This window comes from Paroedura picta, chromosome 9 (genome assembly GCF_049243985.1).
Source record: "Paroedura picta isolate Pp20150507F chromosome 9, Ppicta_v3.0, whole genome shotgun sequence".
Taxonomy (NCBI): domain Eukaryota; kingdom Metazoa; phylum Chordata; class Lepidosauria; order Squamata; family Gekkonidae; genus Paroedura; species Paroedura picta.
This window is the reverse complement of record NC_135377.1, coordinates 73,124,871-73,139,514: the sequence shown is the minus strand read 5'-3', so window position 1 is coordinate 73,139,514 and position 14,644 is coordinate 73,124,871. Positions and strand designations below refer to the sequence as shown.

General features: G+C 49.3%; 1 protein-coding gene across 1 annotated transcript in view; it reads left to right on the top strand.

Annotated features, from left to right (window-relative positions):
* BASP1 (brain abundant membrane attached signal protein 1) overlaps positions 1 to 12,520 on the top strand; it is a 101,465-nt gene extending 88,945 nt beyond the window's left edge. Inside the window, exon 2 of the mRNA XM_077353351.1 lies at positions 10,805 to 12,520. Within this exon, the coding sequence (XP_077209466.1) occupies positions 10,814 to 11,539 (726 nt within the window). The 5' untranslated portion in view covers positions 10,805 to 10,813 and the 3' untranslated portion in view covers positions 11,540 to 12,520. The remainder of the gene's footprint in view (positions 1 to 10,804) is intronic.
* The last annotated feature ends 2,124 nt before the right edge of the window (positions 12,521 to 14,644 follow it).

Sequence of the window (14,644 nt, the reverse complement as noted above, 5' to 3'; positions counted from 1 at the left end):
TCACTGTTGTGGCATGTCTGTATCTTATTTTGAAGGGATGTTTAAACATTACCATAGCGATCAGAGAGAGTTAGGGCAGTGGTTGAGAGTAGAGGAGTAAACTCCCCCCCCGGGCCTCAGTAAAAGGCATTGAGTGGTCCCCGGCCTTGAGTGGTCCCCGGGCTTGAGTGGTCCCCGGTGATAAAAAGGTTGGGGACCACTGCCACAGAGCATTCAGGAATCTTTTGGATTCCATTAGTCTCCAAGGGCTGACTAAAATACAGCTGTCACCCACACAGGAGGAGGTGGTGGCATCCGTAGTCTAGCCTTCAGGGTATGGTGGTCAGACCATGGAACGGTGTTGTTAGCCACCAGATCAACCTCAACACCAGCACCAGGGTGTGACCAGCCCGCTGAATGGGACCAGCAACAAACTGCGAAAACCCCAGTGTTGCTATGGCTGACACCAGGTCCGGACCAAGTCCTCAGTCCGGCGAGTCCGCATGAACATTGAAGTCCTCCAGAATGAATAATCTGGGGATTTGCAACGTCCAGGTGGCCGCCACCTCCAGCAAGCCCAACAGGGCATCAGGTGTGGCAGTGGGTGATCGGTACACCACCCTGATGGCAATGTTCTCGACCGATTCCCGCATCAGGCCGACACAACGGTGCTGGGAGAGCCCTGAAGGCATAGGTGTCCCAGACTGGGATTGCCACCTACCATGGAGCTGGGGCTGTTGCAAGACTGAGAATCGAGGTGGCGCCAGATCTCTCAAGGTGACCGTTTCGCCTTGGTGCACCCAGGTCTCGGTCAGCCACGCCAGGTCTACCCCGTGCCCAGTGAAGTAGTCTCACAAGGTCAAGGATTTGTTCTTGATCAGCCTAGCATTGCGCAGCATCAGCATCAGCTGACGACCGTGCTTCCACAGTCGGGGCCTTTCTCGACCTGCGTATGCCACCGCCCCCCTGTTATCGAACCTACTCCCACATCTATACCTCCCTTGACCCAGACGTACTAGAATATTTTCTCCTGGGTAGAGTCTAAACCCTTTCTCCCCTCCCTTATGTCCCATTGCCCCTGCGTAGCCATCATTGCTACGTCCTAACAATCCACACCAGTTAGAACCCTGTTGGCTAAACCTAATTCCACTGCTTATTATCTGCAGCAATTCCCTGGTGCAGTGCGGTTGTTCCCCTTTCCTACTTATCCTAGTAGCTAATTTATACTTAACCCTACCCTAACCCACCCAGCCCAACCCTCCCTACAAAACATTTAAGGCCTCCCATGAAGGTTGTTGTGGAGTTGAAACACTTGAAGCCTACTGCACTGGGTTGTTGTGCAAATGAAACAGGAGAGAAAGGAACCTTTGCAACAGCATCCAGTTTCATCTGCACAACAACACTATGCAGTAGGCCTCACATCTGCAGCATGGCTTGGCTGTTTCTTCCCTCCAGTAGCAAGACTGGCCAGAGCAGTATGTTAAGGGGCTTTTCTGTCAGCCTACTGTTTAACAGAAGGGGATAGCTACCCCCCAAAGGAAAGCACCCACATGCCCACAGACTCCTCTGTGTTGCTCTCGGAAATGCCTCCCCTCAGTTGGGGGCTGTCAGAGGCTCCTTCACAGCAGGCCTGAAGGGAGGGGGGACATTCACCAGTCACCTGCCAGCTCTCTCGGTCGTCTGAGGCAAAGTGAGGGAAATTGTTGGATGTGACAGTCAGGACAGCTCTGGGGCGAATAGGGCTGTTGCGGCCTGTCCAAGCCTCCGTTCCCCCCCTGGCAGCCCTACTTGACCACCTCTCCCTGTGGCGGTCAGGGGCAGACTGGTGGCGATTTCCCCCCTGTCACCTGGAAGGCCCATGTACTTCTGTCTCCGTCAGCAGCCAGGGGCAAACTGGCTGCGATGTTGCCACATTGCCCCTGGCTGAGCTTTGGGGGGGCTGGGGCTGGGGCTGTCTGGACTTTGGGCCAATCAGGACATGCTGTGTGCATCCCGATTGGCCCAAAGTCTGGACAGGCTCCACCCACTCACCCCTTATACAGCACAAGCTGTTACAGACATGACACTAAGGGCTTCTGAGTCATGGAGCAAAGGGCTCTACAATGGTTGTGAGATATTCCCATGATGCCACTGAAAAAAAGCATCCATTTACACAGGGGCATTGTAGATGCCATGGAATACTGGACTGCCTTTAACCATGGTAAATAAAAACGTGTGGGAATCAGATTCTCGTGAAAAGTGTATGTGAAAACATCTTACGCAGCAGCCCCAGGTCACTTAGAGCAATGAGGGCAGAGGGAGGCAAGGTGAACAAGAAGGGCCCGGTGGGCGCACTGTAAGAGTGTGGTGGGAGGACTCCAGTGTCTTGCCGAGCCCACCTCAACCATATGCCTGGCGGAAGAGCTCCGTCTTCCAGGCCCTGCGGAAAGATGGTAGTTCCGACAGAGCCCTTAGCTCCTCCGGAAACTCATTCCACCAGGTTGAGGATGACGAGGATGATCTGGGGCCAAGGGACCAAGCCCTATGAAGATAGGTTGAGGGACTTGGGAATGCTCAGCCTGGAGAAAAGGAGGTTGAGAGGGGACATGATAGCCCTCTTTAAGTATTTGAAAGGTTGTCACTTGGAGGAGGGCAGGATGCTGTTTCTGTTGGCTGCAGAGGAGAGGACACGCAGTAATGGGTTTAAACTTCTAGTACAACGATATAGGCTAGATATCAGGAAATAAATGTTCCCAGTCAGAGTAGTTCAGCAGTGGAATAGGCTGCCTAAGGAGGTGGTGAGCTCCCCCTCACTGGCAGTCTTCAAGCAAAGGTTGGATACACACTTTTCTTGGATGCTTTAGGATGCTTAGGGCTAATCCTGCGTTGAGCAGGGGGTTGGACTAGATGGCCTGTATGGCCCCTTCCAACTCTATGATTCTATGATTCTATGCTCAACCTCACATCATGCGGGATGGGAATGGTGGCCTAGGATCACAGTAGGGGTAGTCCATAAACATCTAGTTTCTTTAAATGAAACCATATCCTCTGGGTGAGATGAATTGCATCCAAAGGTACTAAAAGAACTAAAAAGTGACAAGATGGCTCAAGCAGAGTCACCTGAAGCTCAATCCTTCAAAGACGGAGGTCCTGTGGCTGGGTAGGAAGGGCCCATGTGAGGAAGCACGCCTGCCCACCCTAGATGGCGTAGACCTTACTACGGCTCACTCCGCCAGGAACCTGGGTGTGATCCTGGATGCTTCCCTCACAGTGGTAGCACAGCTGGCATTCTTCCATCTCTGCCAAGCCAAGCTACTAGTGCCCTACTTGGCCCTGGAACACTTGGCCACAGTGATCCACGCGACGGTCACCTCCAGGCTGGACTTCTGTAACTCGCTCTACGCAGGCCTGCCCTTAACCTTGACCCGGAAACTACAGCTGGTCCAAAATGCAGTGGCCAGGATCTTCACAGTGACACGGTAGAGACACCTACTGCTTCAGTGACTCCATCCAGCCACCTCATTCTCTGTCGTCCCCTTCTTTTTTTGCCCTCGATCGCTCCCAGCATTAGGCTCTTCTCCAGGGAGTCCTTCCTTCTCATGAGGTGGCCAAAGTATTTGAGTTTCATCTTCAGGATCTGGCCTTCGAAGGAGCAGTCAGGGCTGATCTCCTCTAGGACTGACCAGTTTGTTCACCTTACAGTCCAAGGGACTCTTGCGAGTCTTCTCCAGCACCAGAGTTCAAAAGCCTCAATTCTTTGACGCTCGGCCTTCCTTATGGTCCAACTTTCACAGCCATACATTGCAACTGGGAAGACCATAGCCTTGACTAGATGCACTTTTGTTGACAGGGTGATGTCTCTGCTTTTGAGGATGCTGTCTAGATTTGCCATAGCTTTCCTCCTCAGGAGCAAGCGTCTTTTAATTTCTTTGCTGCAGTCCCCATCTGCAGTGATCTTGGTGCCCAGGAAAATAAAATCTGTCACTATCTCCATTTCTTCCCCATCTATTTGCCAGGAATTGAGAGGGCTGGATGCCATGATCTTTGTTTTCTTGATGTTGAGTTTCAAGCCAACTTTTGCACTCTCCTCCTTCACCCGCATCAACAGGCTCTTTAGTTCCTCTTCACTTTCTGCCATTAGAGTGGTATCATCTGCACATCTGAGGTTGTTGATATTTCTCCCTGCAATCTTGATCCCAATTTGTGACTCCTCTAATCCCGCCTTTCTCATGAAGTGCTCCGCATACAAGTTAAATAGGCAAGGCGACAGTATACAGCCTTGCCGAACTCCTTAATTTTGAACCAATCAGTGATTCCATGTTCAGTTCTCACTGTTGCTTCTTGACCTTCGGGCAGTGAGAGCAGGGTATAAAAACCAAGTCGTTTTGTGTTGTACAGTTTGCATCTTTTACTTTAGTAGTTGCCTTGAAGATTTTTAAAACTTCTGGACTCTTTTCTGCCTATTCCTTTTAAAAAGGCTGTGTGGACGAAGATTTAAAGGGCCTGCCCAACCTGCGCTCCCATCAGGTGAGGGGCTGGGCAAGCGCTTCCCTCAGAAGGCTACACAGAGGACTGTTTAAAGAGCTGCTTGGCTGGCTCTTTCATCCCATCTCAGGGCCACTCCTTTCCTCTGCTTCCCGAGACTTTCTTTCCCTTCGGAATGCCGTGTCACGTCTGCAACTACTTCTCTTGCATTTTTCCCCTTACAAGATCTTTTCCCATCCAAAACAAACAAACTGAGCAGTCCGTTCCCCAATTAGGTGACAAATTTTGTCAGCTGAACTGTGCCCTGCTTAGGACTTGCTGCTCAGAGCAGACCATGCTGGATTAGATGGGTTGATGGGATCATAAGCATTTGCTGCTTCTGTAGGTTAATATGATCCTGAGAGGTAATTAATCAGCCAGGGGCTCTGTGGAAAATGGTGCTCGGTCATCCCTCTTACTGGAGAGTTCGAAAACAGTTGCCACTTGCATGGCAAACTTCCATGGCCTTGCTTCACTTCCTTGACAACTGCAGGATGACCCTCACTGTGGTGACCCACCTTTCCTTGGGCTGTTGCTGCTGAACAGGAGAGAGAGCTACGTTAGAGCTACTCATCCAGATCCATGCCTTGTTTCTTCATTCTTCATCCAAGTTCAAACAGGAGTGTTTCTTTTTGAGGGACAGCTTGCTTGCTTGTGCTTGTGCACTTCACTCTGCGGGTGTGAATCTCTTGGAGGTCCCTAGCCCTAAGGAAGCACGCCTGGCCTCAACCTAGCCCCAACCTGGTGAAATGAGTTCCTGGGAGAGCTGAGGGCCCTGACACCAGATCTTTGGTTGAGGCCAGCGCCAGTGCCAGCACTACGAATACCATGGACCCCCTTAGGCTTAGTTGAATTACATCTACACCCCGTTTCTAGGGAGGTCTGCTTGGGGGACAGGGAATTTTTTTGGCCTCCAGTCTTTGTGGTGTGTAGGGGGTCTTAGGGCCCCTGGGTACAATGGGCATTATATGGGGATTTTTATGGGGGTTTTATGCGGTATGTTGCCGTGAGTCCTTGGAAATATCTCCCCAGTGTTGTTATTCATGTTGTGTTTTGAACTGGTTCTTGATAGATTGTGCTAGGATGTTCTATTGAAATCTGTATGTTAGAGATTGTTATAATGTTCCATGTAAACTGCACAGAGCTGCAAAGAATGGGCAGTATAGAAATCCAAATAAATAAATAAATAAAGCACAGGGGTTATAAGTAGCAGCAGCAGCAGCAGCAACAACAACAACAACAACAAACCACCACCAGAGTTTCATTTGGGAGTGAAGATCATGGCCTGTGAATCTGAGCCTCGTCCTGGACACTGTGGTCCTCCCCAAAGCAGAGGCAGGTCTGGTTCCTCCACCATGTCCCCCAAGAGGCATCTTTATCCAGCTGCTGATTCTGGAAAGTGCTGCATTCGTAGTGACCAGGAAACCTGTTCCGCTGATGTCTTGGCTACAGGGACCCTCTGGGGGAGCCCTGGATTTCTTTGTGGAGCATGGAGACTGTTTGTTCCACCCTCTCTCCTGGCACCAAAAGCTACACTTGACCTTCCTTTCCCTCAGTCTTTCCCACTCCACCCCTTCCCCCCAAAGTGACTGGAATTGTTTTAGCCCCATTAAAAAAGCGACAACTTGGGGGGAAAGAGGCACCTCACACAAAAGCTCCCTTGTGTTATCTGGGCCTGGCTGGGCAAACAAATAGAGGCTTAATTGGGGACTGGCTATCTGCAAGCAAATATACTTTCTCCATTGTTTAAATCTTGGTTCCTGCTGATCTGCAAAACCACTCCAAAGGGCAATGTGACTGAATGCGCACAAACAACTTAATTTCCTTGATATAATAAGCATTAGAGTGACCTACATGGGTGAGTTGGGAGAACTGGGGTCGCCCTAATGTTATTAGACTTCCGTGACTGATCTTGTGGACCGGAGTGGGGTCGATGACATCTCCTCTGGCTGGTGTGGCGTCCATTTTGGATTCTGGTGCTGTTTGGGGAAGTCAGTTTTCGTACTGCTCTGATTCTGGGGAGTAATTCCTCTACTTGTGCACAATGGTCAGTATAGGTAATTTGAACACCATAGCAACAGACAGCGAAACAAAATCCCCGTGGTTTGTAAAGGGACATCCTTGTGTGTGCAATGAAACCTGGGTCTGGGAACCCCACTCTGTGTCAGCTGAAACCATCGCATGTAACGTGTGAGTCCTTCTCAATTCCTGTTTATGTGGGATCAGGATTTATGTGGGATCCATTAGGATCAGCCTCTTGTGGCGCAGAGTGGTAAGGCAGCCGTCTGAAAGCTTTGCCCATGAGGCTGGGAGTTCGATCCCAGCAGCCGGCTCAAGGTTGACTCAGCCTTCCATCCTTCCGAGGTCGGTAAAATGAGGACCCAGCTTGCTGGGGGGTAAAACGGTAATGACTGGGGAAGGCACTGGCAAACCACCCCGTATTGAGTCTGCCATGAAAACGCTGGAGGGCGTCACCCCAAGGGTCAGATATGACTCAGTGCTTGCACAGGGGATACCTTTACCTTTACCTTTTACCATTAGGATCAGGACTGTGGTGCACGTGCCTTCCCTCTGAGCCATTTTTTCAACTGAAACAGTTCCAGGTGGGCAACATTTGGGAAAATGCTCATGTTCCCTGGGATCTCCTGAAGGCCCAATAGCCATATTCCAATTCTTCTAAAACAGATTTCTAAGTGCTATTGTGTGTGAACTGGTGATAACCCACAACTCATATGACATTTTACTTATGTCTGACACAGACTGGGAACCATCGACCCAACTGTGTGCTCCGTAATGTGCTCACAGGACTCACCCATCTCTTTAGAGATTAAGCTACAAATTCCTGGCCTCGTATTGCATGCCAAAGAAGAAACAGACTTTCTGCATACAATCTGTGTCCAAATGGCTGTGGCTCAGTGGTAGAGCATTTGATTAGGCAGCAGAAGATCCTGTTCAATCCCTGGCATCCTGAATGAAACAAGCTCAGGTGGAAGGTTTTGGAAAAAGGCTTTCCCATCCCTGAAAACAGTGGAGAGCAGGTGCCAAATAGAGAAGATTATGAAGACCTAGAGGGGCCAAATTAGACCACGTAAAGGCAAAGGTATCCCCTGTGCAAGCACCGAGTCATGTCTGACCCTTGGGGTGACGCCCTCCAGCGTTTTCATGGCAGACTCAATACGGGGTGGTTTGCCAGTGCCTTCCCCAGTCATTACCGTTTACCCCCCAGCAAGCTGGGTACTCATTTTACCGACCTCGGAAGGATGGAAGGCTGAGTCAACCTTGAGCCGGCTGCTGGGATTGAACTCCCAGCCTCATGGGCAAAGCTTTCAGACGGCTGCCTTACCACTCTGCGCCACAAGAGGCTCTTAGACCGCATAAGGCAGGTTCAGAGATTGAAAATGTGCTCTGTCCCTTCAGGCAGGAGTAGAGGAAGGCCTGTCAACAGCATACACAAGGCGTATCCTGCAGGGGGTATCGTGGGAGATGTGTACTTAGCATAGTTATGCTAAGAACTTCCTGACATTTTCAAATCATCTCCTCCTGTGTCCTGATTGGTCAAGTGCTCCTTTGAACATACTTCCTCCCTGTTTGCCTTCAGAGGAAGGACAGTTACTCAATTAGACTGCTAGGACTCTCCCTCCTCTCTCTCTCTTTACAAAGTGGTTTCAGTTCTCAATAAAGCTATTTATTTTTTAAGCAGCTGGTGTTCTTTGCATACCTCTTTGCATATTTAAACTGTCAACAATACTCTCGGACCACTCTCTGGTGGGCCACAGATCTGGCCTCGGCCTGATGTTTCTACCCAGTTTTAATCATGATGTGGTAAAAAACTTTAGAAAAAAGTTTCATTTAGAAAATAATATATCAAGTGCCAATAATATATCAAGTGCCCTCCAGGGAGGGTGGTATATAAAAATAAATAAATAAATAAATAAATAAGAGGAGAGGACTGCACAATCTGTTTGGCAGTGGCTTGAAATGCCACCGCCCAGAGTGACTGGGATGCTTCAGGACAGAGCCCGACCTTTCGCCTTCCCATCCCGTGGAGGCACTCCGATGGTGGCTAGAGTCCTGATTTCCATTTCAGGTGACCATTTCAGCCTCCTCCTCCTCCTATTAATAAAAACATTATTTTTATAGCCCACCCTTCCCAGTTGACTCAGGGCAGGATACAACATAATAAACATATAATAAAATCACATTGCTACAACAATACATATGATTTAAATATTTTTTGAAATGCCTTTTTAAAACCTTACAGAGGGTAGATGGTTACACTGGGTGAGAGCCAGTTTAGTGTAGTGGTTAGGAGTGTGGCATGCCAGGTTCGATTCTGCACTCCCCCACATGCAACCAGCTGGGTGACCTTGGGCTCGCCACGGCACTGATAAAATTTTTCTGACCGAGCAGTGATATCAGGGCTCTCTCAGCCTCACCCACCCCACAGGGTGTCTGTTGTGGGGAGAGGAAAGGGAAGGAGATTGTAAGCTGCTTTGAGCCTCCTTTGGGTAGGGAAAAGCGGCATATAAGAACCAACTCTTCTTCTTCTTCTGAGTCAGAGTGGGGGTTGTTTTGGGCAGGGAGGTGTTAGATACCTCACCTGTAGATCTGGTGGAACAACTCTGTCTTGCAGGCCCTCTTGGTGGTCCCGGAGGGCCCTGATCTTGCCAGGGAGAGCATCCCAGCAGGCCATGTCAAGGCCAGTCTTACCTCTTTCGGTCCAGGGATCCTGAGCAAGTTCTGGTATTTTGATCTTCATGCTCTTTGGGGGGATTGTGGAAGGGATGGTCCTGCAGATACAGGGGTCCCTCCCAGGCTGTTTGGGAAGGTATTTATGTACTGTGTGAATGACCACGCAAAGGACAAAAACAATCCTACCTTTTCCACTTAAAGTCTTTGATTTGAACTCAGCATTTTGAATCAAATCTTGCCAAAAGTGAAATCTGTGCAAGGAACGTGGTGGTGGGAAGTCCTACCCGGCCACAGCCAACTTATGGGGACCCACGGTGGAGTTTTCAAGGCAAGAGAGGTTCTGGGATGGTTTGCCATTGCCTGCCTCTGTGCAGCAACCCAGGACATCCTTGGTGGTCTCCCTCCCAAATTCCAGCCAGGGAGGGTCAACCCTACTTAGCTTTCAAGAACTGATGAGATTGGGGTAGCCTGGTCAGGGTGCAAGGGAGATACCTGTGGGTATTCTGATGGATTTGTAAATAGGTCTATACAATTAGTTAGAGTTAACCAGGCTGGGGCCTACTCATCTGTATTCAAATAAAATTGTCCACATGTCTTCCTAGAAAGAATAGTCTAGTCCTGTTTAGTACTGTGCTGGTGACTGCAGGGAAATCTCGGTTCCTCCTTGTGTGATCATGAGGTGAGGATTGCAATGCCAGGTGGAAGCTTCCTGGGGAAGGGGATGTCTGGCCGAGGGAGGCACGTACCTCTGAAGGGACCCCAGCAGTGTGTGTGCAGAGAAGGAGGTGGCGCTTGATCAGTCAGTCTCTCTCAAACCGTGCAAGGTGGTTGTGAAGACTATATAAGGGGAGGATAAGCCACTTTGGATCCTCATTTTGGGGAGGAAGTAGGGTAGAAATAAATGGCAAAATGGGGGCTCTGCATACTGGCCCTTTCAGTACTAGTCAAATACTCTTAACCACTACACTTTCTTTAATATTTTGAAGGACAAGAATGACACTTAGAATCATGGAGTTGGAAGGTACCTTCAGGTTCATCTAGTCCAACCCCCTGCAAAATGCAGGAAATTCACAGCTACCTGCCCACCCACAGTGACCCCAATTCCATGCCCAGGTGATGTCCCCAACCCTCCCTCCAAGAATCCCTGCCCAGTCTGGCCTGGAAGAAATTCACTTCCTGACCCCCCAAGTGGCAATTGACATTTCCCTGGGCATGCAAGAAAGGGCCACAAGAGCCAAGCATGGGCACAATCCCTTCTGCCCACCCACTTAAATCTGCCTAAGCTCACAGAATCAGCTGTTCTATCACATGGCTATCTAGCTTCTGCTTAAAAACTTCCCAGAAAGGAGAACCCACCACCTCCCAAGGAAGCCTGTTCCACTGAGGAACCACTCTGTCAGGAACTTCTTCTGATGTTCAGCCAAAAGTTCTTTTGAATTAATTTCACTTGGATGGGTATAAAATAATTATGAGTTTGTAGAGGAGCTATGCCCTCAGTCCCTTCTTCCCCGTCTTGCCCCAGCACTGCTCTGAGTGACAAGAAGGAGCCCATTTCATTTTGTTTCCCTGGGTGATGTGAGGAGAGATGCTTTTCTTGTTGTGTCACCTTTTCCTTTCTTCTGGTTTCCAGAGCTCCAACATGGGAGGCAAACTGAGCAAGAAGAAGAAGGGCTATAATGTGAATGACGAAAAGGTGAAAGACAAGGACAAGAAGGCAGAGGGGGCGGCCGCTGAGGAAGGGGAGGCTCCAAAAGAGAATGTGCAGAGCCCACAGACGGCCACGGAGACAGCCGAGGGGAAGGAGAACAGCAAGGAGGAGAAGAGCGAGAAGGAGGCCACCGACAAGGCCTTGGAAGGCAAAGAAGGGGAGCAGGACAAAGCAGGAAGCCAGGAAGAGGCCAAGAGGTCAGAGGCGGAGAAGTCAGAGGCAGTGGTTGATGCCAAAGTGGAGCCTCCGAAGAACAATGAGCAGCCAGCGCCCCAGCAAGAGGAGGCCGGCACCGACGCTCTCCCTCCTGCCAGCAGCGAAGCTCCCAAGCCCTCGGAGCCCAGCACGGGTGCCAAAGAGGCCTCCCAGCCCACAGAAGGCGCTGCTAGCAAAGGAGCCGAGAAAGGCAAAGAGGACGGGGAGGCCAAAAAGACTGAGGCTCCGGGGCCTGCAGCCCAAGAAACTAAAAGTGAAGTGGCTTCAGACTCAAAACCTAGCAGCAGCGCGGCTGCGCCTCCTTCCAAGGAGACCCCAGTGACAACAGAAGCACCTAGTTCCACTCCTAAGGCCTCCGAGCCCCCAGCCCCTCCAGAGGACGCAAAGCCGCCTGAAGCTCCAGCGACTATTTCGGATCAAACCACAGCAGTGAAAGATTAAATTCGGACAGCCTGTTGGGGGGAAAAAATAACCACTTAAAAAAACCTGTGTCTTTTTTTAATTTCCTCCCCCCCTCCCCACTCTACTAACTCGTTTCAGATCCAAAATATGAAATATGTATTGCCCAAGAAGAAATAAAAAATGAAATTAAGTAATGGATTGTCCCATTCAGTTCACGGGGAGGGAGGGTGGGAAATGGGGCTGTGGGGGCAGCAGGGGAGGGATGGGGAAGCCAAATAGTATTTTTGTGCGGGAAATATCTAATATACTTTCTGCCAATTCCACTAAATCCTGTATTTCAGTCAGAGATTAAGATCCGAAGACAGCCCTAATGTCTGAAAGTACCGTGCTTCCTCCTCCTCCTCCTCCTCCTCCTCCTCCTCCTTTTTTGCCTCTCGACCCCGGTCCAGGCACTCCGCCAGCGTATTTGATTCAGGGGTTTGGGAGTGATGCTGCGACTGATTCTGCCCTCTGGGCCGGTGCCACATGCCAATCAGATCTTGATCAAAGCAGTATTGCTGACGGTTTTCCTTTTAATTTACAGCCTTTTATTGTTTTGTATTTTTAATGCAGTGAATGAATGGCCACTTTCAGACACAAAAATGTAGCTGTCCGCATTTTTTTTCTCTATGCCAATCCTCTGGTACTTCTTCCTCTCCAAATATTTTTGGGAGTTAAAAATATTTTAAAAAAGCATTCTTCATCCTACTTAGCCTTCCTAGATTTCTCATGACGAGTTTAATGCATGTCCGTGGTTGGGTGCACCTGTAGTTCTGTTTTTGGTCAGTGAAAATGAAAAATAAATAAAAGTCTGCCTTCCTTGCAGTTCCAGTTTCTCTTCCATTCTGTGCCACAGACACCAATCCACCACTCATTGGGGGAAAAAAGATGAAAAAGCAAAATGTACAATGGATGCATTGAAATTATATGTAATTGTATAAATGGTGCAACAGTAATAAAAGTAAAATAATTTAAAAAACATCCAAGTTATTAGTGGTTGTAAATTTGTTGAACATAAAAAGAGTCCTGCTGGATCATACCAGGGGTTCATCTTGTCTAACATCTCATCTCACACAGAGGCTGAGGCCTTCCCCTTAGTAGACTGCCTCAGAATGTGGGGGTTCCTCTCAGTCATCATGGCTAGTAGTCATCGATAAATCTATCCTTCAAGAATCTATCTAATCCTCTTTTCAAGATGTTTATACCAGTGGCCATCACTACATCCTCTGACATTTTAATCTGTTATAGTATTTGGGAGAAGAATTTCTGCTTGTCATCTCCCCATGCATAATTTTATAAGCCTCTGTCACGCCCCTCCCCCAAATTGTCTCTTTTTTTACACTGAAAAGTCCCTGACTTTCTTCATATGGAAGGGGCTCCAACCCTCTCATCATCTTTGTTGCCCTCCTGTGTACTTTTCCCAGGTCTGCAGTGGCCTCTTTGAGATATGGTGACCAGAAGTCATTTGGAATCTATGGCCGCACCACAGATCTATACTGATCTATATACATTTAGACTAATTATCTTTGCTTACATGTAGTACAAAATATTTTCACTGATCTCCATCCTGATCTCCTGCAGGGGGCTTACCTCCTCTTATCAGGAAGAGTAGATGGATCTTGATCTCCACAATGCTTGGCTTTGTTCAACAGAGGGAGGTGTCTAACCCAGAGGTGAGGTAGCTTCAAAATGATGGTCCAGGTGAATGCAGAGATTGCTAGGTGGGATCAGGCAACCAGCTGGAAGCCTGCTGGATCAGGAAGCCAAGAAGGGACTTAGCATTGTTGCTTTCTTGGAGGAAAGGGGGGAGAAGGGGGTGAAGCAAAATGTTGGTGGGATTCCTTAGGCCCAGGTTGAGTCTGAGCTCCAGTGGGCTCCACCTGCAGAGCTCCTGTCCAGTCCCTGAAGGCCCCTTGCAAGGCCACATCATCATCATCATCATCATCATCATCATCATCATCATCATCATCATCATCATCATCATCATGTCTTTGGATTAGAGCAAGAAGGCATCTGTCTTAAGGCTACGTTTGACTGAGCCGCTACCTACTGTCCCCAAATACACCACTATGTTCGAATGCTAGCCTTCTGGATCCTTGGCAGTGGTTATAAAGATCCATTGCTACCTGAGAAAGAGGTTCATTGGTGTGTATACAATGCTGAATCAGACCATCCATCCATTCGGGTAGGTCTTGCCTACTCAGACTGGCAGCAGCTCTCCAGGGTCTTAGGCCAAGGCCTTGCCCTTTCCCTCCTGCCAGGGATTGAACCAGAGACCTTCTGCATGGCAAGCAGGGGCTCTGACACTGAGCCACAGCACCTTCCCTATCGTCTTTCCTGGTCAAAACTGATTTTCAGTGTTTAAAGCGGTATCCTGGAAAAGCTGAAAATGCTATTCTCAATAGCACTTCTGCAGACAGAGGTGATACAGGAAGGGAAAGTCCCTGGCTCAGTAGCACAGCCTCCATTTGGCATGCAGAAGGTCTCTGGTGCAATCCCCAGTGGCACCTCCAGCTAAAAGGACCAGGCAAGAGGGGATGGGAAAGACCTTTCTCTGCCTGGGGCCCTGGAGAGCGGCTGCCAGTCCAAGGAGACAAGACTGAGGGTCGGATTCAGAGTAAGGCATCTTCCTGTACGTTCATGGGTATGTGATGGTCGCAGGCAATCCACACGACACCCTTCAAATCCTTATTCCTGGTGCAGCCTTGGAACTGCTCTAAAGGGAAGCTAGCAAAGCCCTCCAGTCTAGACCAGGTCCCCAGGTGGCTCCACCCTGGACAAACCATCACTGGGGCCTGCAAGGCCTGTGGCCAGAATGCTGGACCAGAGATGATGTCTTCGAGATTTACTATCTGAGTAGATCCTGAGATGACATGAAAGCTGCACCTGAGGCAGATCCGAGTACATTGTCCCAAGAGAGAAAGCAGCTCCCCAGATTTTTCCAGCTGGAAGGACCTTACTGTATGGGAACAGCTCTTGCACAGGCTGGCTCCAGTGTACCTAGTACACCTTCCTTCCCTCCCTTAGTAAAGACATGGTGTAGGACATGAGAGCATGAGGCCTGCCTAATGGCATGCTCATAAATTTATTGGGGGGAGGGGATTT